General features: G+C 46.2%; 1 protein-coding gene across 1 annotated transcript in view; it reads right to left on the bottom strand.

The window, feature by feature from the left end:
• The window catches only part of LOC139306823 (nck-associated protein 5-like), a 71,198-nt gene extending 53,164 nt beyond the window's left edge, over positions 1-18,034 (bottom strand). The window contains exons 1-2 of the mRNA XM_070930777.1: positions 17,939-18,034; positions 6,393-6,456 (exon numbers count right to left, since the gene is read on the bottom strand). Of these exons, the coding sequence (XP_070786878.1) occupies positions 6,393-6,456; positions 17,939-17,967 (93 nt within the window). The 5' untranslated portion in view covers positions 17,968-18,034. The remainder of the gene's footprint in view (positions 1-6,392; positions 6,457-17,938) is intronic.
• Positions 18,035-25,322: the final 7,288 nt, after the last annotated feature.

Raw genomic sequence — 25,322 nt, 5'->3', positions numbered from 1 at the left:
GCTGGATGAGATGCACCACCCTGTTTCTCCTGTGGAGGGCAACATTTTCCTGGAATAAAACCTGGTGGCTCGAACAAAGCCAGCTCTGACAAACAATACAGCGGTTGGAAAAAGCAATATCAAATGGAATAGGCCAAGTAATCTATAAAATGGCACAGGCAGGATTTTATACCGGCCTACTGAGCCATATATCTGAAACAAGCCCAGATTGGGTGTTTCGGGATTAAATTTGACCTCTGTCACAGGCGAGGCTGGTTGCATTTCCTGGCTGATAAAAAGATGCATTCATCTGGATATGACAGAATTTATCACCATCAACATGTCTCACATCAACCACAGATTGAATGGACTGCGAGATGCTATTGATTTTAATACAGTAAATGTGGTGAAATAAATGAAAAACCAGGGATAAAAGAAACACCGAACGTGTGTGTGTGTGTGTGTGTGTGTGCAGTTTTCTAACATACACTAGGTTGTACTGCAGCCCAGAGTGCCTCCTCCATATATTTATATATCGAGTCATATGTCTAAAATTGTATTAGTTGCAGTGGAGCCCATATTGAAGCCTGCCTCTGTAATTGGACAGCATTAGATGGTAATGGTATTCATCCGAGCTGAATTACTAGAAGCCTCGAACCCCCCTGATACCCTCCAAGATCCACAGAGGACTCTAAATTAATTAGAGACCTCTGCCTCTCCTTGTTGTGCCTGCAATGCTGTCTCCCATAAAAGAAAAGCTGCAGTGTAATGCTATCAGGTTAAGTGTATGTGCGCTGTGGCTCTGATTCTGTAGGTCATCCATCTGCAACTGTATATGCGTGTGTGTTCATGCAGGGTTTGGGGTACAGTTCGGGGGGCTCAATAATCTCTTCATTACACAGAAACCCCCTCAGATGCAGCTCTTTGCCTAATCAAAGGGCCCGGGAGCAGATCTCTGGCTTGCTGCTAAAGCAAACATCAGGGACACAATACACCGCGCAGGTTCTTCATTCATAAATAAAACATGGCACATGGCTGTTTGTCTGTGTGTGTGTGTGTGTGTGTGTGTGTGTGTGTGTGCTCATCAGCAAGCCTGAATTCAAATGAAAGTGTAGCATGAGGAGGATTTGGCCACATGGCACACATAATGTATGTGAAATGCCAGGTCAGCTACGCCACCCTCAAGACAAACCAAGCGCTGAAGGCAGAGTGTGCATTTATGTTGGTCTACTTTGACAAGGAGTAATTAAAAAGACGATTCTTCACGAGGAGAAACTCACAGGAACATGTGTCTTCTGAGATGACTTATTATAGAAATAAGGTTGAGTTTAAACTGTGTTTTATTCACCACAAATCTGCGTCCTGCGTCCCTCTGGGCTCCATCAATTCAATTATCATGGAGAGCCACTACACTAGAGTGAACCACTTCTCTCGGAGACAGCCCCGGGCACTATAGCAAATAATACACACACCCCAGGAATATGCTAAATCATATGAGTGGCCCATTTATCATTGCCAAGGGAGCCCCCACCCCACCCCACCCACGCACTCCCGAGTCATTCAGTCACACACAAACACACTCTGGAGAGTGGGTGAAAGAGACGATGCGATTTGGGCCTGGCTGTCAGCGCTCGTCACCCGGTGAATGTGCTGAGCGCTGGGGGGACCCCCATCTCGGCCCTCGCCCCTGTCCGTGGCTGATAAGGCCAATCTGCAGAGACAACACCTGAGTCCCCCTTGGTCCCCAAACCTCCACGCTGTCACACATCCTCCAAACAGCTGTCAGAAAGACTCTGTGAAGGTCCCTCAGCCGTGGATCTCCATGAGGACTCGAGGCTTTTAAAGCTGGGAGCCCCTCACGACCCTTCTTTATCTACGGAAAGCACACTATAAAAGATCCTGAAGGTGCTTTTTGTGGTAGTTTAAGCATTAATAAATCATTGTCAAATAAACCGTGATACCTTGGTCTAATTACCAGAAACTAATTAAACCATTTTTATGTTGAAATCTCGCTACACGCTACAAGATCGTCCACCACCCCGATAACAGGCCAAGAATAGTCCAAGATGGGCATAATCCGTCGGGACGCTGGGCTGTTTCCTCAGACATTTGTATCTTTATTGAGAAGACGTGAAATCACCTTGACCTACCAGCAGGCATGTCTGATTTAATAAAAGGAGAAAGGCCGTGTGACTCCAGATGATTTGCATTCAGTCGTCTCGGGTAGCCAGTTTCACTCACTTTACTTGACGTGTTACAAACTGTGTCACATACAATCTTGCAGACTGTAGCACATGAGAAATCTGTTTTCATGGACAGAAATAGCTGATTCCTATTTTGGCTCCAGGGCCTATTTTACCGTACTGTGCCACCCGTTCCCATTTTATATTCACAGCCAGCTTCATTCTTATCTTCACTTCATTTCCCACATGAAATAATCAGATTATTAAATAAGTGAGTTTCACAATTAAGCTAAGTTCAGGCAAAAACATTTCCCTTTATCGTTCATACGTGCGCTTCACAAATCAAACACTGTAATCAACTGCGTGTGAATCTGTATGTGTGAGACTCGTATCTGTTTCAGCTCAGATATCACAGAGCGCCCACAAAACCCAAAGAAAAATAAAGGCAGTTTCTCTCAAAGCGAGGTAGTTTATTTTCACATGTTGTTTAGACAGCCGTTTCCAGTGGTCATAATCTTACCCAACAGTTTTAAATGCCTTTTTAATGGAGAGCCCAGCCCCCCCTCAGCAGTCTCAGCAGTGCTGCCTTTACGAGCCTACATGTGCACTTCTGTTTTCTCCCTGACAGGAAACCCGGCATCCTGCCCCTGACGGACTTAGATTGCACTTCAGAGTGGCATCAAAAGAGAGTGGGAGACAGGGAGCAGCCCTGCCCTGCACCACGCCTCTGGGTTGGGGTGCGAAGAATTCCTGGGAAAACCTACAGCAGCGATGAGGCTGTGAATGAGCGGTTTGACTCGAGACAGACAGGGCAGGCTTGTTGGAAAGAAACTGAATAAACCATGACCTGTGCTCTATCAAACACCTAACGGGAAATCCACTGTTTTTCTTGTGAGAGTCTTAAAGATGGCGCTCTGCGGAGCAGGCCAAGAGCATCATGTCCAAGCCCTCATATAAAGTTTAAGAAACAAACAGTGGTGGAGGACAGACAGATCTGGTGGTTGTCGGACCACACCGCTGCATCTTGTGTGGTCATGTTTGCGGTGAAATGCTGTGCGGAGGCTGCGATTCCAACCCTGAGCCGATTGCCCGGCAAATTATTCAAATGGTTTCATGCGATTCTCCCAAAAGATCCATAACAAAAGAGTGTCGTACTTCTGCGCTGCCAGTAGCCGTCATGTTTCACAACAGGAGACCCAATTAAAACACACGCTCCTCAGTAAACTGTGTTTGTTAATGCTCTTTCATTTACACTCACGGCTGTGTAACTGTGCAAGCGAGACGTGAGGCGTACAATTGTAGCAGTGTGTATCAGCGCCTTGCACAATCATAAAGATGCCTTTCACATTCTTCGCCCGCACAAAGCACTAGTAATGGTGCTGCAGAACACGTCCCCGCGGAGCCGCTCAGCAGAGGCAACCAGCACAGGACTGCGATGGGTGGCACTGCCGCTTTCTGCCTCTCTGATCGCGTTACACAGAAGACACTAATGGATGTAGAGAGTGAAGACCCAGGCAGGCAACAGAGGCTGTTAAAGATACAGAGGAGGGGGAGAGCCACTTCAAAAGTGTGAGGCTGTTTTAATCTGTCTCTCTAGGTTAGTCCCCTGGCAGGCGAAGATGGGGGTTGGGGAAGCGAGTGGGCATAGAAGTGGGCGTCAGGGTGTGGGGGTCTGCGGGGCACAGGCTGTGGCTGGTGAGCAGTTCCCACTCCACACCGCCAGCAGTTTGACAATTATCTCCTTGATGCAGCAGTCTCTTTTTCATTTCCATTGAAGAACCGTGCCTGAGCTCCGAAGCCTCCCAGGAATGCCGGAGAGAGAGTGCGAGGGGACTCCAACGGGGATAATCCCAATTTCAAATGGAGCTTAGTGATATCCCCCTCCTCCCTTTCTTCCTCCAGCCCCCCCTTCACCCTCCTCCTGTCTGGCACAGATAACTCATCCCTCTTTTGCAGCCCTGTGCATGCGCAGACACACCCCTCTAAAGTAATAATTAGCATGTCATCCACTCGCGTGAGTCTGAGAGCCGGGCCCTCAGTCGAGCCTCACAGCGTGGAGAATGATATATTTTTCTTGGGCAACGTTGAGGTCAGAGGATGCGAGGTTAGTGTTACAGGAGGAGGTGCTGACACACGGAGGCGTAGCCTTGAGGTGTGGACTGAATTACGTTATGTACACAAAGGTACCAAAGAGAAGAAAAACCTCACCACAAATCGAGAGCGACGTGGAACTGGATCCTGTGTTTGTTCCATGTGCTGCAGAAAGACTTTTGTATTATATCCTAAACAAAATGTCATCCATTCATCTGCTAATTGTGGGAAGTATCAAGGAAGTGATTCAAGGGAGATCATTTGGTAACCACGGAAACACAAATGCCACAAGTTGGAGGTGAAAAGAGGTTAAAAGACGCTCTCGGGCTCGTGCTCTACTTCATGTGTTTTGGCAGGTCTTCAAACTTAGAGACCCCGCTCTCTTTTGACAGCTACTATCCGTTTGTAGCTGTCCATCATTATTTATGACATACGGGGTCTTAGCTGCAGGCTGCACCTATATTCTGTGTGACCTCTTTTTGACCACGAGAGAAGACAAATGGACCCATAAAGCAAGTCAAGTGTAACATGACTTGCCGTCAGTCACCAGAATAAACGCTTTATTGGACTTCGGCTACGATGTAGAGTTTCTTTCTTTGGTCTGGATCACGTGAACCAAACTACAGGTGTGAAGGTGACCTAAAATGATCAGTTTTATTCCAGGAATCCAACACTACCCTGCTCACATGACGGATGGTCATGCAGTGATATGTAGGGTTTACTGGAAGATGCACGCATTCCATTCATCCGCAGTAAATCTACCTCACAGTGGAAATCAGCACTGAACCTTCGTGTTTCACATGCACATGCATAACTGGGAAGAGTCACAAAGAGGTCAGGAGAGGAGGGCAGGTGGGGGAAAGTGGGGGAAAGGAGTCAGATGTGTCTTGCTGTTCAAGAAAGTCCTGGAGGTGATGGCCATCTCTGGCTGCACTTATCTCCTTTAACTCTGCATTTGTCACGTTTACATTGATGAACTGATGCAAAACTAATTCGATTTTCCACGAGCAGCGTTCACGCGGTAAATTCCCTTCTCCATCACGCCATAACATACAGTTTAACATGTCTCTGGTACACAAGGTCAAGCCTCAATGGCAGCAAGAATCTGCTGTGCTGAAGTGCCCTTGAGCAACACGCTGAACCCTTGCCGAGCTCCAGGGGCGCCGCTCTGTATCTGACCCCGTGGTCTGACCTCCTCGACTGTGGGGGAGAGGCGAGAAGAAAAAAAACAAGCATTCCTCCTTCAGGAATCAATAGAGAACCACACAAAATAGTGCGAAAACCTCGCGGTGCATCGGCCCTTGTGTGCTGTTGCTTTAGGCCTGCTGCCATAAAGAGAATCAGAGGCGTCACTGGGGTGCAGTCAAACAGCTGGGCCTGTGGTTAGAGCCTCTGCTCGGAGGCTGCAATCAGCTGAGCTCCGCTTCATCACGTGCTTCAACTCTTCACTTTCTGACCTCCCTTAGACACACGTTCTGTAAGCACACCGTCGCTCAGACAGATATGTAAACACAAATAAAGATCTGCACTTATGTACACATGTGCAAGCAGTTCTCCACCTCCTGAATTCTTTCCCCTGCTTACACCAGCTCTCTTAAAAAAAAAAGAAGTGAAAGCACAATATCAGCAATTCCCAGCACAATGCAGCGTTGACAGATTAAGCCCCAGCTGCAGCTTTATAATGTTACACAACCTGATGCATCTGAATACCTCTTGTTCCTGCAGGACATTCAATCTCCACAAATGTTTCTCCACAGCACAGATTAGCGAAAACTGACAAACACAGAAGGTTGGCATTGACTGCTTGGATTCTGTCAGATATTTCCTCATTTTAAGTATTAATTCTGATCATTTTAGACTGTACTTGATTTTGGCAAATGTCTTGCACAGTTGGTATTGTTTGGCTGAAAAATACCTGCTCACGAAAGCATTTCTCCAGAACTGTCTCCTCTAAGATCAACTGATGAAGTGTTGAGAGACTAAACACTGACTTGGCAGAGCTTGACAGTGTGTGTGTGTGTGTGTGTGTGTGTGTGTGTGTGTGTGTGTGTGTGTGTGCATGTGTGTGAAGTGAGCATACTGCGGCTTTCTTGTTTTTTGCGCAGATTACAGGGGACGAGCAGCTCCACTGTACTTTACCATTGTTCCTTCGCTCTTGCTCCGTGCGACTTCCCTCTGCAGGCGAGCCACGGCCAGCTTTTCCCTAAACAGAGGGGAGGAGGGGGAGGAAGGGGAGGAAGGAAGAGAGAAAATAAGAGTGAGTCGACGTGTGATCGTTGTTTAGTGAGTGACACAGGCAGTCAGGTCAGAGACCTGCTCTCAAACTTTCCATCAAAACACACACTAATCAAACTCCACCAGAGTTAGTTCATCAATCATCTGATACTTAATCACAGGTCAATATATCAACTGAATATAAGAGAAACCAACACTTCCGTCTTTGTCTTCTGCCTAAGAGGAGAAACCTCACGGGCCTGCCAGCAAATCAGCAGATAACACACACAAACAAACACACACACACACACACACACACACACACACACACACACACAGTGAGGAGACGGGGTTGTCCGCTAACTAAGCAAAACAGAGAGCTTACAGTTCTGTCCAGGCAAAAATAGCTCAGAGGAAACAAAAAGCAGGGCATCCTCACACGCAGACACACACTCATAACACACTCACTCTCCCTTAAACACACACACACGTGAAGCAGGCTAAACAAAGAAATTGACTGTGCGCGTCCAATCCGTCTCCCACGTGAGGGCATTCCAGACTTTAATGGGATAAATCTTGGCACACTAGCATGGATAATAAAGAAGCCTGTTTTATGGCCTCTCCTGAGGCATCACAACAACTGAAACACCGCTGCAGGACTAACCCGGCCCGCATCCGACAGATATACGCTGTTTGTTGGCAGCTTCTCATTCTGTGAGTGTCTGAAAGTGCAACACATGTGTTGAGGAGGAAAACGCAGCGAAACGTGTGTTTGAATCTTTACAATCTGCTGCTTCAAGACTAAAACCGTTCATTCTAATGTCAAATTCTGCATTAGCATTCATGAGGATGTAAATACAGAGCTCTGAATGTTGTACTACACAAGTCAACAGGCACATGAGCCAGGAATGCTAATCAAGTCGCTAATTAAGCTAATTAACGCTTTAATTAGCAAATATTTAAGGTAGGATGAGACATTTGTTGTCCCAAAGGAAATTTGCCTTGGACTCAGGTGTTGCTCACATACTGCTTCCAAAAAATAAGAATATGAGGTACAAATATTACAGAAAATGCGATAAAAAAAAAGTTTAAAAAAAGTATTAAAACATGCTATTTCAACAAAATAGGAAACAGTATGCTCCAGAATAAAATCAGGGCATCTATTGTGTATGAGAGTAAAGCTGAGGTGTAAGTTTGAAGTATTGTTCTTGACTTTCCGTGTTCACCAGAATACATCACACATACTCAGAGCCACCTAATATGGGGCCATGGGACCTAATAAAGGAGCGTATACAGCAGACAGCCACAAGTAATCACAATCACCTGCACATTTTTCACATTTCTTCAGTGGAGCAGACACCCAAACCCCTCGCCAACCTCCCCCAAACCCCAAAATAACTAATGACTAATGTCTTCTCTCCTTTGACAAGACATCATTGTTTCTGAGCTGCTTACCTGTCGGGGGGGGGGGGGACCCCTGGTGATTAAGAGACAGCTGGGGGATGGTTGACGGATGAATCGACCGTCTGGACTGAAAAGAGTGTGCTGAGCTACCAGCTAACGCTGCTGCTGCTGCTGCTGCTGGAAGCCATTCCCACCACTGCGTTTCCTCTAATGGGACCAGAGTGAGTTAGGCAAAGCCGAGCCTGGCATTGTGAAACACACGGTGCGGCGGTGACAACCCCGGGAGGAAGTCAAGCAAAGTGCCGAGGCTGTGAGACAAGGGGGTGTGTTTGGGTGTGTATTAGTGTGTGTGTGTGTGTGATGGCATTAGTGTGTTTGGGCTCATAAATGTGGGTGTGGGAGTGGGGACATGCCTTCATTAAAGGTGTTGTTTATGTGTGTGTGTGAAAGTGTGTGACTGCGTGCTCCACACCTGAGGCTGACTAATACACCCATGTTCCTGTTACACAATGTGTCTCTTCCTATTACAACACACTGCAAGCTTAAAAGCATTACGCTACCTTGAGAAAAAAAAACAGGGAAAACTGGTAAAAAAAACAAAAAGTCTCTGGAACTCCTCACTGCAGATATTGTTTTGTTAAACACGACCAGCCTGGCATTCCTCCAGTCTGTGTTATGGCTGAGCGTCAGCCCTGTAAGGGGTTAAGTTTCAGGCCACTTATGCACAGGCATGTTCCAGGAGCAACGGAGCATGAGCCAACTGCGCCCGGAGAAAAATCATCGCCAAATATAGAGCAATTTGACATTCTGTGTTAAACATAATTATAGTAGCTGGCACACGCAGTAGTCAAAACAGTATTCTGGTGCAAAATGCTCACCAGCGAATGATATGACATGTAACAGCATTCAATGCACGAGAAAGGAGTCTGCTAGATTCTGAATTAGATGTTTGGAGTGACGTATTCTGCTCCGAGTTCGTCATTTCAATCCCAATTGAATCGAGATGTTTTGCCAGTCGCTCACTTCGTGAACTTCTACCAGCTGTGTAAACTGGCCTTTCGAAATAGTCAGACTGAGCGAGCGTCCGAAGGCTGAGCCAGACCCCCGAAGGCTGTTGTGTCAGGAAAGTTTATCTCGAGCCATCTCTCGTAGAAGGGCTGTTGTCGGATATGCAAAGAGCCACATTATAACATCATAATTAATGTGTCTACATGTTTTCGTTTGCCGCTAAAGCATACATGTTCTTGAGTGCACAGTTTCCCGTCGTCGAATGCCTCATCTTAAAGGATAATTGCACTTTATTACAACTCTGGTCTTGTTTTTGTAGTTATGGCCATTGTTTCTAATGGTTATGAAAACACTGCACTCACCAAAGTAATTAGTGAAATCTAGGAACACAATAAAAAGTCTTACTGGGCGAGAAACATGAGCGGTCAGACGATGTGCTTTTTCCACATTATATGAACTTTACATGGAGGTAAAATCTGTAAAAGTAAGCACACAACTATGGCAAGTGTTCACAACCTGACTGCTTGTGTTTCTTGCCATGTCGGGCTTCTTTATGCCACATGTTTAGATCCCAGAAATAAACTTGTTGAGTAGTATGTGGATGGCCAGAACTACAAATATAAGATCCAGGTTGTAATAAACCAGAAAAGGATGCTGCTGACTTACATGACAAAGAGGAAGAAACGCTTCCACAGTGGCAGGAAGTTCACTAGCAATGTATCTCCAGGCTCTATACGCTGTGCACGCTGTATATATTTCACACTTGACTGTGACTAAAAGGGAATTATTCCAGGCCGCAGTCCACGCCTTCATCCTGTACATCCGAGCATGTGATGAAAGCACAAGCTGACAGTTGACCGTGTATACATTCCTCCTCCTCCTCCGCTGTTTTTCTTCCTCTTTCAGCCCCAATATAAAGCTCGGCAGCAGCCAATCGTGAGCAGTGTCGACGTGGACCTCCAGCAGTTCCCAGTGACCTGGAATCACCTGATAGCACCAGAGGCCTTACCGGCAGAGGGGAGTCCCGCCGAGCTTCAGTGGAGCAGGCCAAACCAGCTGACAACCCCAATCTCCAACTCTTCCGCACACACACATTTTCAAGTTTACTGTCGTGTATCAAGACGCAGAAGGCCGGAGACCTTCATCAACTTCAACTATATGAGATAACACCTGGAATTTAAGGTCAAAACATACAGATTGGACCTTTAAAACAAGGCAGATTTTCCTAGTTCCTTAAAAATGGACACTTTAGAGACACAAGGTAAGGTTTAGCATACGTCCATCAAAGTTATACATGAATATACGGTAAGTTTGTGCCGCTGCTTGTTTACACATACAGCCCCCCCCCTCCCCCCTCCCACCAGCGCTCACATTGAGACAGCGCACCGACTGTTTGCTTCAGAGCGTCATGGCAGCGGCGGCATGCAAAGACACGATCTGTCAGGGCTGAGGGAGGATCAATCACAGCGGAGAGCATTTGCCAACCTGAGCTGACATGTTGGACCCATGTGCTTTGAACTGCATTGTGGGAGACAGACGTTTAGCTGTGTTTTCATCACTGCTATCACGGCTCCTCCATACAGGTGCTGTAATCCATTGTACATTGTTTGTTGTTAAGCACATAATGAAAGAGGGGGAAAAAAGTGCTGTCTCTTGCGTTTTGGTTTCCTATTTCCCTCGGAGTACTGAACACCATCTTATTATCAAGTGCGCTTAATCTCTGCTCTGGAGAGAAAGATGTTAACAGATTAAACACCACATAACGCTTCAGCTCTTTCCCTGCAGCAGTTACTCAGACTGACAGAAACACACGCATCAGGACGTATAAAAGATGCATAAATATAAACCGTCTTTCCAATATTGTCATCGAGGCTTACGGGGAGCTGAACATTTCAATCGTTCTGAGCCACAAACGTACACAGAGCGGCCGGCAGGGATGCATAAATGTTTGGATGAGAGCAGAGCTGCCATGCATTTATGTATTAGCGTCTGCACTCCTGCTGCGTTAAGAGCTCTGACACGCACGCAATCCCGGTGGCACAGATAGGGCATCCCGCTCAGAGGCTACATTTTGGCTCTGACTCCGGACTGGTCATTCCCATCCTTAATCCTCCTACGGCCGTGTTATGTAACCTTCTGTACCGATCCAGAATTTCGGCCGAGCCCCCAGCGCGGGACAATGAGCTTACCGAGGCGTTTGATAAGTTATAACATCCAAACCAGCCTGACAGGAAAACAGAGTTACAACTGCCAGGAGGGGGAAGCGGACATGGGATGAAAAATGGCTTTGTCAACTTCAGGCTCTAAAAAGTTTATATTTTTAGATCAAAACCTGACCATTTTCACACGTTGCACAGCTCCAATGTCTCAGATTTTACAGGAAATTCTCATTCGGTTTCACCCTTAAACAAACATGGTGTCCCGCCTCACCATCTTGTATTAATAACACATGCAACATCATCAAAGTGTTGTTTCCTTAAGACTTTCATGAGCCTTTCAATACCGAGATGGCATCAAAATCAGCTTCAGCCCTCAGTGTAAACACTTTCATCTGCTTCAGGCGATGGAGGGGTGGGGCTCGCACATCTGCGACCGTTCAATTGGTCCCAATGCATTAGGCAGGTCCAATCAATCACCAAGAAGCGTCATCATGGATGCTGAACGGCGGCCTGTTCCAACCGCCTCACCCACAGCTGGTTCCTGACCTCCTGTCTCCCGCCACGGCCCCCGTCTGCACCGGAGGGCAGCGGAAAAGCAGCAGCCACATGTCAGCACCCCACACACCCAGCCAGCCAGGCACAATGAGCCTTACCTCACCACGGCAGACCATCAATTATTGACGAGGTGAAATGTGATGAGGTTCTACTGTGAGCACACAAAGAACACACGCCTTTTCATGCTGCCATGTGGCCTTGAAATGTCTTTACTTTATGAAAAGGGACATTTCTAAACAACGTGTTCTCTTCTGTGTGCTGTGAAGAAAAATCATCATCTTTCTAGGGGACTACGTCAGTATGGGGACACAAACTGTATGCCGGACCACATTTACAGCACGTCATTACCGTGAAGATTACAAAATACGGTATTTTAAGACAAATACATTTGACACGACAGTCCTAAACAACAAAAACCTGTTTTCCTACGTGGATTTGGACACAAGAACGCCTGACAAACATCTGAACACCCTGACATAACTTCACCCTTACTCACACTTCCTCTTAATGTATGAAGTCGGGATTTGGGCTCTGTTTGGACACGTGTGCACCACACTGGGTGTTGAGATGATCATGATAAGCAAGAGTCAACAACATGTTGGATGCCCTGAGATGTTTATGTTTTCCCTCTGTGATAACATCTAGCCTTCAGTGCTTTACCAGAGTCTCAGCTCTGGATCTCTTAATTACACCTTTTTTTGACAAGAAGGACTGACATCATCTCAGAGGGCATGATGGATGGAAGTGTTAAAATGATTTGTCTTTGCACATGTAAACAACTTCAGGGAGTTATCTACAAAATCAGAGCGAGTGCAGTGATTTAAATGCATCATTTTGTTGGCCAAGATCAGATCAAATGCGTGCGCTACATCTCCAAACTTCTGAAGCAGCAGAAATCAGACATGAGGAATCCTCCGAGACTCCTCCTGAGCTCTGAGGAATGCGCTCGCCAAGCGTGGATTACCCCTGCCTGACTGTCTGTCTCCCTAAATGTTTTCTTATTCTGCGAGCAGGGCCTGACCTCAATTGTTTCCAAGCCACAGACGCATTCCTGTCCAGACGAAACGAAACATTGCGGATGAGCAGATGTGCTTTAAAAATGGCCGCAGCACCCGCCCGCCTGTCTGTCTGCCGGGTGGGTTTACTCACCAGCACGGCTCATGAAGAATGAGGTTGGAGCTCGACGACCAACACACAAGGGGCAGTCATGAACACATGCATGAACACACATGTACAAACACACTGGCAAAGACATGCACATACACTCACACACAATTTTGAATTTTTTATGTCCAAATCATAAAAGAGAGATGACTTTAAACGGAAAAGATGCGCTGTTGCTGGACCTGAACAACCCCAGATATGAGGAAGAAGGAAGATGTGTTGATACAGAGCAAGAGAGCAAGAGGTAGAGCCAGTCTGAACCCTTTCATACAAACCTTGTTTTGAAATCGACCTTATCAAAAGGCATTCCCAGCCTCACATTCCAGCAGGTAATAATCCTCTGTGTGTGTGTGTGTGTTTAGGTTTTTCCAGTGATGGTTGTCTCGCTTGAGTCACACACTCTGACACATAATTGAGTTTAAGTGAAGCACCCTTCACACTGGACTACAATTACCTCATGATTTAGGAGTTTACCTGTGTTCTGCGAGGTGCATCCAGACCGGATAAACAAAGCCTGTTTCTCTGATTCAGGAGGACTTCTGCCAACACACAAGAGCATCAGAAAGGCGTGGTCGGAGGTCTTGCATGTTTGTTTGTTTGTTAGTCTTTACTGATTTGAACTCGCTGCTTGTGGCGACATACACACCTTAAGTTCCCACCCAATCTGCTGTCAAAGCTCTTAATAATTTCTCCGTCAGCCCGTTTCAGAGGCTTCTCCACCCGCCAAGACTCTGGGAGAAAGTCACTGCTTTGTCGTATGTATATATTTGATAAAATTCAGCCGCCTTGACAGGTTCAGTGGTAAAAAGGCAGACACGTTTCATCCATTGTTCTGTGTTTCACACCCTGGCTGGCCTGCGTCGAAATAATTGGGGAACAGGGACTCACATTTACAACTGTACTGTAATACTAGAAGGTTCTGCTGACTCATGGAGACTGTGCAAAGGCTATAGGGTGTTTTACACCTGCTGTCAACACATCGTTTTCAGAGAGGCGGGCAAACAGTAGCCCTTTACAGAGGCAGACAAATGGCCAGTGCACATACAATAGAAACAAAGGTACGTAAACAAGAGCACTCAAACCACGGGTCTGCCATCTCTGCTGCCGCCCAGCGCAGCCAGCTGTTGCGTTCTGAATTTGTGCTGCAGAAAGTTCTTTTTAAGAAGTCGTGAGTACATTTTGATTGGCCTTATAACTTCCAGTCACTTGATAGACAACCTGAAAATTGCCCAAACAATTACAGACATATACAGATAGAGATAAAGGGTCCCAGTGATTCTCTCCTCCATGTTCCTACAGTTGTCTCAGGAATATTGCCATAGCATTCCCGTTCTGGCACTCTGGCATGCTGGCAATAAAGTAATTAGAAGTTACAGCACTCATTGTAATTCAGTCTAAGTAAAGAGTTGCACCAAATGGCTTAAATAGCTTAAATACAACAAAAGAGGTGTTTGGAAAAGAGTTTTACTGCATGAAGGTGAGCTTCTCCAGCAGCCTCTATCCATTTCCTTTCCAGCTGCGCCAACACCTCCAGCCACTGGACGAGGTCCTGCATGTTTCTCCCACTATTATCCGATGATTTACAGCCACGATAGCGGGGAGCTGAAGTTTGTTGACATTCCCCGCCCCGCACAACCTCAAATACGACACTGACCCCCTTTCCAACCTCATAAACAGCTTGCTCCGTTGAAAGCATCACCGTGACAGGGAAAGAATTATGAAACAAGAGGGAACGCTCACAAAGTGGGATTTGACTGCTTTGATCTAAAAACTTGTGAGATGCATGCGACTGTGAAAGTGTGTCAGCAGGAAGGCCCCGTCTAGTAAACAAGGACAACACCATATTATCTTGTAAACTGTTGGCATGCAGCACTATGACCTAAAAAACAAATCCAATTTAGGGATTTGTTTATTTTTCCAAGAACTGAAACACTTTGGATTTTTTAAGGCATGAATATGACAGATACAAGCAAGAGCTTTTATGAAGGGAAAACAAAAGTTTACTCAAAGAGAAATCATATTTTAAAACAGCTCTGACTGGAAAACAGGCAGTATAAAAACAGTAAACGCAAAAACAGCCCACGATTCTTCGCACCTGAACTCTCATGGAGCGAGTTCATCCATTTAGAAACCACAAAAATGCCCCAGCTCTAATGACATCACTTAACAGTCAGCGAGGGTGTCTGGGCAAACGTTGTCTCCAGGCAAAACAGTCAGTGCATGCAATAAGCCATTGATAGCGAGCAAATAAAAGGCTTTTATTGGTTATAAATTGTGTCGGACCATTAAACTTTATGTTTTTCCTGAGTGACATTACTCTACCTTGAGCCAACAGGAGACACAGAGAAAAGACATCTGATAGTCCCATTTTTCTGGATTTCCAACTTGTTAACATTCAGTGAAACACAAAGCATGAGACTTCAACGGGAATGCACAAATGCACAGCCTGGCAAAATGTCAAAATCTTTTATTGAGCAATTGTGGGTTTTTTTTTCAGATGCTGTATTTGCAAAAACAGGTTCATACCAGCCCAAGAGAGCTCTGCAGGACTGTTTTTAGAGTTCCCACGTGCTGTTCGTGGGGGGAGATAAATGTAGAGCAGGCTGAGGGGAGGAATGCATTCAAAGCACCCTTAATTGAGCTGGATGGCCTGCAGTCACAGGAGCAGAGCGTCTCAACAAGGCTCGGGCTGGCGAGATCCTGAGATGTGCCTCACACGTACACATCATTAAAGCGGCTGCTTTGGCTCACGGCTCCACGGTACCAGTGAACACTGCAGAGACAGTGGGAATTATATGGGAAAGTTGTCTGGTTGTCTGGAAGGAGCTCCCCCCCCCTCCTCCTGCAAAATGAAAGTCCCCTGGCTGTCAATGAAGGGGAAGTGCTCCCATGCTGAGGCCCACTGGGCCGGCCATTGAACAGGGGAACATTCCTCAGTAATTCAGTTTGACCTGAACCCAATATGTTAGCTGAGGGTCACCGAATACAGAGCGCCACATACAGGGAGGAGACGAACGGGGAGGAGGAAAAGTTGGGAAAGTCGGATGTGGAGGAGTGAGAGGCAAAGTGACGGACAAGAGATGGAGGGGTGAAAGGAAACACAAAAGCACACGTGAGTATGATCTGCTGGGCCGGTGTTCAGGCTAACAATCATCACTGTAGTAAAACCAACTGACTTAAAGTGAGGAACTTCTCACATCCATCTTTCCTACTATAACATGTAGGCCAACTTCTGCCACTCGAACATACAGCGAAAGTCTCGTGACTTTTAAATCAAAATTGCTTAAATGTAGGACACACGATGTAGTAATGGAACATGTTGGTCAAACAAGAACACGGCAGCAGGGGGAACATAATGTGGAGTAATGGTTGCAAGTGCAGCACGGTCGGGTTGGAGAGAATTACAGTTTTAATTCTATAAAATCAAATCCCTCCACTTGGCAATCCTCTTATCCAGTAATCCCCAGGTAGGTTTCAGAGGGCAGCAGGCTCACACTGCCCAGTGCAGCAACACATCTGCTCTGGTGGCGGGTTGATATCACCGGCTGCTGCTCTGCTCCCAATGAAGGCTTTAAATGGACACTGTCTGAATAGACACTGGACCAAATGGCTAAACTGTAGCCTTCTCTTAGTACAGTAATGGTGATTGTTATTGTACAAGCAATCCAAAAACATGAACATTTGAGTAAATATTTGATGCGTGTCTGCCCTGGCTGCTCGATTACAGATTCAAACTTAAAATGCTTGCAAGCAGTGCATTTAGTGCATGATGTGCTGCATGTAGTGCAATCATGGAAGAGGGGAATTTCCCTCAGGTCATAGATCAAAACACTAGTGCTCAAGGGGTCGTTGGTCACATGCTTGTTGTAGATGACACAGGCCATCTTGAGATTGTTCGGTTTACTTTGTAAGATGCCTGAGCATCTCACGGTTTGGTGCAAGGTCTCTATAAGGCAATGTTAGATTTGTAAAGTCGTCCGAGGAAACACATTTTGCTTACCATCTTATTTGACGATTGTTGCCTCTTTCCCTCACTTAGACTGCCAACAACCGTTGGCGTTTCCAGTTATAAAGCATCCACTGTATGGCAGATGCTATTTTTTGCTCTCGTGTTGGGAAGCACCAGTTCCCTGGGCAAAAACCAAAAACCTCAACTCAAACTCAAAAAAAAAAGACATGGAATGGCATTTCTCTCTGGCATTTTGACAACACCAGCTAGAGAGTGATGATACCTCCCATACTCTCCCATGCTCTCATTTTCATGTTCCCTTGCAGTTCTGTTTTTAGAGATAACAAATCCAACTAAAAATATAAAGCCAGTGTCCACAATCCTACATTTGGCATCCTTGGTGTGTTGGGTTGCAGGCATCCAAGCCTCTTTCTGCGTACTGTAAATATAGCTGACTATGAGGAAAGACCCCTGACCTGTCGTGACATTGACATATGGACGCTAGTGCTGCAGCACTTCACACCACATTAATAAGGAGCTGCAGAGAAGCTGATCATATATACCCATAATCCATATTCTCCACCACTTAGCTGCATCCACACCCAGTTCAACACCAGTCTTTTCAGTGTGGGATTAGTGGGAGAAAATCTTAATCTGCCTGAGAGAGCGAGGATAAAGAAAGAAAAGGAGCATTGCTTAAAAAAGCATGCATTCCTGCACATACAAATCCCCTGCAACGCTCGATTGTTTTACCTCCGCTTAAACGACGGGTATCCGTTTCCTTCTGTTATCAATCAGAATCAAAGAGGTTTACGCAGCACCCCGGCCCCATGCTGTTGCCACTAGCAACAGGACACGCGATTCCCCCTGCAACTGGCTAAACGGGCTCAGTGCAAATCAGACATCATCCCCTGCACATGTGTACAGTGCTGCTATATGAAATATGTTCCCTCCTCCGGGGATTATTAGGAAAATTGCAGCTCAGGACAAAGTAAAGACGGCTGAGGGAGGTGCAGTCGGGGGGGAAAAATCATTAAACCTTCTTGATTTATGCACTAGCAAAAGCTGAGTGTGTATGCATTCTATTCAAGTATGGTACATGTGAATAAATACCCCGAATTCCCGAACAAGCACAACTTACATTAATGAATAAGACAGTAAAACCCTGCAGTTGCAGAAGAAACAATGCAATCTTGTTATGTCATGTATGCTGACGACTGTCCGCTTCTTACCCTGGTGGAGATGCAGCATCCTGGTGCATTCAGAGGACACACATGGTAATCCACCAGCACGCTGTCCTCCTGCTCTGCAGCTGCGACCCACTGATCTCGCAGACGATAAAGTTTACATCCACAATGCAGCACTGCCGGCTCTACACTGCTCCCTGCCTGCCTGCCTCTCTACTCTACCCCTTCTCTCTCCTCTTTTCTATGTTCCCCCAAGCACTCAAAATCCTTGCCTCCCTTTCCTCCTCCTACTCCTCGTAGCTTCTGTCCTCTACCCTCCTTGTCTCTCTCAATCTGGCAACATGCGTTGACTCTCCCGACGCTGCTTCCTCCCTCTCCTCTTCCTTCACGCTACATACGCTCTCCCTCTGCGCTATGCTTTCTCTCACTAACACACTCGCTCGGAGGCTCCTCTTCACACACTCAGCGCTGTGTGCCTCCCCCCCGCCCACCCCGCCTCCAGGCTTTATCTCTCCTCAGAATATTTCTCTCCTCAGTCTGTCTCTGCTTCTATCTCTCTCTCTCTAGCTCTCTGACTGCGTCCCTCCTCCTCAGGCTTGCGGGACGTTTAACATGTGTTCAGGGAGACGGCTGCTCTGCTGCCTCTCTGAAGGTGGCTCTTTCCTCAGGGGAGGAGAAGCGAGGTTGGGGTGGGGGGTTGTATGAAGGAGGAGGAGGAGGGGTTTTTGGGGGGGACATTAGTGTCGAGGGGGGGTTTAACTCCAACAAGGAGACGTGAACAGGCAAGAGGCAGCCGGCTTGTGATGTTCCACTAACTGGGCTCTTTTAGTTAGAGACAGAGGCAGAAAGGATGACAAAAAGAGAGGTCTTCCACAATGAAGGTCTCAGTAAGCTTCACACAAACTAGGTATGATGTGTCGTCCAAGTGTTTATACCTGTTTCCAAGGGCGAAGGTGGGGCAAAAAGCTCAAAAGTTCAGATCCTGCTCCGCCTGGCCAATCACTGCGTAATATGGCTGCGCTTGTTGGATTGTTCATTTCGGAAAGTTAATAAAAAAATGGTCAGCCCCCCAATTCCACTGTCAGAAAGGTATGGGGTTTCAGACGCTGTTAAACATTATGACAAGCACTTTGTCTGAAGATTACTGAGGCCCTCATTTAAAAACAGATCTTTGTCACTCAGTTTTGGCCCTCCATCCATACTAAATCTGAAAACACTGGCTGCACATTTTAATCTGGACAGGGGAAACAGAGCCTTTGGAAAACAACGCAGAGAAAGAAAGAGAAGGCGCTGACAAAAGACATACAGGGACAACCGAGGAAGAAATCAAGATCAAGAGAGCGAAGAATCTGAAAGCCAGAGAAGAAAAAAAAAAAGGCTGAGAGAGAAAGAGAGAGAAGTGCTTGGGTCTGCCTGGGCCGAGTGACGGACCAGGCTCCAGCCCATCTGCCGCAATCACAATCAGTCTCAGCTGAATGGCTGTGACAAACTGCAGCCTGGAGCCCACAACCTCAACCAGGCAGGACGCCTGCAAGGGCCGAGGGAGATGAGAAGGGGGGATGAAGAGGCAGAGGAGGAGGGGGGGGGACACTCTCTATTGTGTGCTCCCCAATAGGACCAGTGCGAGAGGGGGCGGGCACCGGAGGGGTGAAAGGGGGAATTAAAAGGGTCCCGGTGACAGGAGCTCAGTTAAAGAGGGGAAAGAAAGGACGGGGCTGACTTAGAGCCGGGGCCATCGCTGCCACTTTGCCCCACATTCACTGTCACTAATGTCCTAAATGAACAATGACACTAACCATGTGAGAAAATTAGTTTGCTGGAGAGTGGAGGCACGGGGGGGGGGGGGGGGGCTTCAAGTTGAGGGAAGGTGGAGCAAGACTGCAGATAAACACTACCAGTTGTCACTTGCAGGGTTTGGAGGTAGAATATTTCATGAAATCTGGCTTCACTCAACAGCGATCATAAAAAAATTGGCAGGTTCTCGTTATCAGATGTCTCATAAAGCCGCCGGCCACGTTCCCATTTGTCATCATAAAACTGCGAAAGATTCACGATGCCTGATTATTGCATATATGACCGAAATGTCAAGCAGAGGGGGTAATTGTGTTTGTCATAAGCGCAGCTGTCTCGCAGGGAAATCTGAATATAGAGCGAGCGTGATTCGATTCTCAGAGCAGGTGGTCACCAGTTACACACTTTTGTCCTGTTTGGGTTAAAAAGACAAATGGACGGCTGAGTCAGCACTAACACGTACATGTGCGGCGTAATCAAGAAATATTGAAGACGGTGTTCCTCTCTAATTCGATCAAGAGTGAGCGACGGCTCTCGTCTGCGGGGTTCGATGTCAGAAATAGTTCTAAACCCCCCCCCACCTCTTTCCTCTAATCAGGAAACAGGCCATGTTTGTTTGTTTAGCTTCGCTTTTCTTCCATTTTAAGTGCGTAATCAGTCTTGGGGTTGTGTTCATACAGTATATGCACATACATGTCAGTCCATTTATTATATTATATGTGTGTGTATATATGTGCTGGTGTGTCTGTATTTGTAATATTCATGCGCCTATGAGCGTGTGTGTGTGTGTGTGTGTGTGTCGGCTCTGTGTGCTGAGTGATCTGCTGAGCTCATTAAGGCGCTGCTTATTGCTCTGCCAGGGGTGTCAGTGACAGATTCCACTGTTTGGAAACACTCGGCCGCCCACACAGCCAGCCTGGCTCCACCACTGTCACACACACGTGCACACACACATACACACTCAGGCTAGGTTAGCATTCCACAGGGAGGAAGAGGAGGAGGAGGAGGAGGAGGAGGAGGGGGGGTGTAGGGAGGGAGACAGGACGGTGCTGGGACAGTGGCTCGAGGGACGGCGGGTCGATATGGATTTGTAATGGGGTGCAGGGTGGTCTGAGGGAAAGGGATGCTCGTGGTTGTGCGTGTGCACACAAAGGGAACGTATGAGCGTAAGCACCTTTGAACTGCGGTGTGGCCTGGGTTAAAGGGATGCTAGTGGTTGTGGTAATATGTGTGCAGTGGTGGAAGAAGTATTTAGATCCTTTACTGAAGTGAAAGTAGCAATTTAACAATGTATAAATACTATTACAAGTACACATCCTGTTACTTTATGTACATCGCATTGTGGGGAGCTTATGTGGGTTTTAGCAAGTAGATTTTTTTTATTATTTTCAAGTCTTTCAAGAAGAATTTCCCTTCGGCGACAATACACATCTTTAGTAGAAGTACTGTCACCTAAATGTACTTGGTTTTGAGGTTTTGGGGGTACTGACGCAGGGGATCGAATATGGGCAAGTGCACATTTGAGGTAGAATACTGAAATGAAATGGAAAGCCTCGCAATCAACAACATTAAAGAGAAAATTATTAAAGGGAAAGTTCTGTATTTTGGTATCGGATAAGACTTCAAATTCATGGATGTATTATTCAAACCGGACGTCATTGTTCATATTTCATCAAAGTGCTGTCTTTGGTCTAAAGATGGCCTAAAAATACTAATTCTGAAGAAGTTCCCCTTTCAGAGTGTTAAATTATTGATGCACGAACATGTCAGCAGCATGTTAATGTTGCAGCTGGTCCAGATGGAACTAACTGAGCTCTTTAATCTACTGCAATTTATCAGATTTTATGAGTTTATCATATCAGTTTGAATGTAAAATCTTCAACTCCAGCCACCAGATAAATGTAGGGGAGTGAAAATGACAATATTTCTCTCTAAAATGCAATAAAAAAAAGGAAATACCCAGGTAGTAAGACTGAATGTACTTTGTTACTCTGTGTACATGAATGTACAAACATCCTGTCAGTGGAATGTCCAAGGCTCCAGCCATCAGCCACACTTTCCCTCCATGACATTAATCCCCTGCAGCTTCATCACAGATGAGTGGCCAGAAGCGGCCCGGGGGGAGGCGGGGATGCGTCACTCGAGCTCATTACCCGACCAGTCCGCCGTCTAGGTGTGTGTTCCGAGACAGACTTTAATCACACAGGAGAAGAAGAAGGAAAACTTTGTTTCCTTCCCGTCTCTCCAGCACCCCAAAGACGATTAGCATGTATGCGGTGTTTAAGCTTAGACATGCTTCCGAGAACAGCTACTTAATGTCTGATACAACTGAGGAAAAGTAACGGGTGTAAAATTTGGAAACACATCAGAGGTACTATGGATGGTTGCAATCCATCCAGGAGATATTTAGCTGTCAACATGGCTAGACTCTTTTTGGGAGGGGGGGGTGGGGGTTGGGGTGTTTTCCCCACCAAGACGAGCAAAGGAAATGCCAAGCTGTAGACAGGCAGCGTGTTTGTTTACTCAACACAAGCCCACGAGAAGCTCAGGATCTACACCGCTCAAAAAGGCAAACGCCCAGACAGATGCAAATCACATGATGGGTCACGCTGCGAGAGCCCCTCCAGAGACTGTGTGTGTGTGTGTTAGTGAGCGTCTGCATGTGTGTCATTTAACTTCTGTGTGGCAAGATGAAGTGTGTAATACAATGCAGGCGATAATGCACCTCCGTCATGTTTCATTAGGTAGGGGGATGGGGGCGGATCGGCAGTGAGGACGGTGGTCCAGCGAGGCGAGATTTTCCTCCTCGTGCAACGCAGGGAATTCTTAAAGTCATCAGGACGGGAATGAGCGGGATTAACACTGATGGAGTTAATCTTTAATTAATCTTCAGTAAATCTTAACAAATGACTTCAACATTCCTCGTGTGATTACGCTAAACAAGTAGGACTGTTATACCGTGGCTAGTTTCTATCTCACCAGTGGGGCTGTTAGTTGTTGTACACATCTATTGGATTGCTCTACAATACCTATGTTGTACCTATGTTATGAATCCAATGGCACTGCATGAAGTTATCTTACTCCAGCGGTGTCTTTCTTTCATTTACTTGAAATCAGATTGTATAAAGATTCACAATTCAAAAGGACACACCCTCTTAAGACTGAAATGTTGTGAATTTCACACATTTTCACCCCCTTCCTGTTTCCCCAGAGAGATGAGAGGATGTTTTCCAAAGGTGCCCTGAGCTGGAGGTAAATAGCGTGGATGCAACCACTGTGACTTCCACCAGCCAAAACCACGAGGGATCTATCAACAATCCGAACCACACAGGATCTACCAACAATAAAAAGGATCTATCGCACCTCTTATCTAAATGCGAGGATGTTTTCTGAAGCGCTGTGCAGAATGCATATTAGACAAAATAACTGCACGCTTTCATGAGCACAAAAGGAGTCCTAGCACATTCTCCCAAAGCTGATCTTGATAATGAAAGTCTTTTCACTTGCACAATGGAGAGGAGCTCAAGTGAAGTTAACAGACCTGAATGCTGTGCGAACCTTCACTTAATGAAACCTACAACTGACAATGCCAGAGTGACTGAAATCAGATAAAAAAAAGCAATATTCTCAACCAGTGCATAATTAAAGTGCTTTTCTTACAGTGCGAGGCATTCAAATGAGTGTCTGAGAACTCACTTAGACAAACAACAGCGCTAATTAGCCATTATGCAAGACCCCACTGAAAAAGACTCAGCTCTTAAACACAGCTAATTGCTTCGAGGAATGCAGATAATACCCCCATTCAATCCAAACGCCAAGAATACGTGTCACAAGTCCTATAAAACACTGCATATCCATGTTGTGAAACCGCTACATCCCAGCTGGCAATAACAAAAATTGTTTATTACAACACTATATCTGCAGGGAAAGGTTAGATCCATTATGCTAACTATAGCTGCAGTAGTAAGTGCAGTAGACAGCTGCTTAGCTTTATACTTAACCTTGAATGCACCAAAAAAGAAACGTGAAGGCTTATGGTGAATGATATGTGGAGAAGCAGGCAATGCGGGGGGGGGGGGGGGGGGCAGGCATAGCATATCACTGCTTAAGTAGTCTTGCCCAGCGTGCATGGGAATGCAGCACGGCGACCGGCTACGAAACGACCTTGAGGCAGCGTCAGTAAAAGGCTTCATTAACCCATTCGATTAACCTCTTTCTCTCATAAGCTCCATAAAACTGATGCATGTACTTTCGCCGGGGCCTGGACTTTGGACATGAATCAGGGCCGGAGCGTCTGGCGTTTACAGGGCTCCGGAGACGAGTTTGTCCCAAGCCAGACAGACTTAGTGAATCTTCGCCGGGATAAACTAGCAAGCGTTGACTTGTGTCACGGGGCGCCAGTAGTGTCACCTCCTTAACTAATTGCTTTGGGGAGTTCGCAGTTAACTCCTCACTCACTGACAAGCATAGTGAAGACCAACAAGATGCTACTCCATGCTAACAAGCTAATTACACATAGCACAAGGGACAAGAGACGCACTTATCTCCTATTTAAGCCTCATATTTTTCAGCGTTATCCCCCCACAAGCTATAATCACTTCTTTCTTATTGCGAAAATAAAATCTTGAGGCAAAATACCCACAGATTCTTTTCAAAAAGGTCTGTTTACCAAATTCCTCCAGTGCCTGAAGGTTTCCGATGAAGGTTTCATGGATTGATTTATTTACCCACTGGCTGCTCCTTTGAGATATTTTGGAGTCAGGACTCCTGGGCCGTAAAGTGACCTCTAATGGATGGATTAGGCTAAGTCATTCACTTCAGAGGGCGCACAAATATACTTTGGGAGTGCATTAGATCTCTTTGGAGCTTAGCGTGATCAAATTATTGCTTTAGACCGGACAACTTATCCAATTAAAGTTGTAAAACGCATGGCTCTCGCCCAAGCGAGACGGCAGATCCTTGGGGCGTTGGTGGGTTTGCGGGAGGCTGAACCCTATCCACCTCCTCATCGACAGAACAGGCCTCGCCACATACTTCAGCTGAGGATTACGGCCTTTCATCTTGCTCAGACCGCTGGCAGCACACAGGCGTCTTTGAGGCCAGATATGCCTTGTAGTAACATCAGCAAGGTCCAGATTTGTAAAGCTGTTTCCCAGCTTCGTGCTCCTGTGGTCTTTTTCTCTCGCGTGTGTTCACTCACACATTTCTTTCTCTCACTTGACCTTGCCGTCCTCGTAGGAGCGCAAGGACATTTTCCTCCATCATTGTTCCCTAATTGACTAATTAATGGAGCACTCAAAGTCTCTCCAAGTGCTTTTTGAGAGATTTCTGAAGTCTTAAACTTCAGTTGAAACAACTTTTGCCATTTGTATTGACTTAAGTGACGAGTGGCTCTGTCACCTTAAACAGCTTAAACAATTAGGAAAATTTGGAATGAACTAATCTGACTGACACAAAGGGAGTTATACTGATGAAGGACAGACATTTAAAAGTAAAATTACACGAACAACACATTCAGTCAGTCTTCGATAATCCAAAATCTCAAATCCATCGTTGTCTGAACAGACGACCGCAAATTGGAATGAATGTTGAGCAGTTGCTGGACAAAACTGGTCAATTTTCAATTCTACCCACAGGC

This window comes from Enoplosus armatus, chromosome 24 (assembly GCF_043641665.1).
Source record: "Enoplosus armatus isolate fEnoArm2 chromosome 24, fEnoArm2.hap1, whole genome shotgun sequence".
In the NCBI taxonomy this organism is placed as follows: domain Eukaryota; kingdom Metazoa; phylum Chordata; class Actinopteri; order Centrarchiformes; family Enoplosidae; genus Enoplosus; species Enoplosus armatus.
Note: the sequence above shows the minus strand (reverse complement) of the source record. Positions and strands in the feature narration are given on the sequence as shown.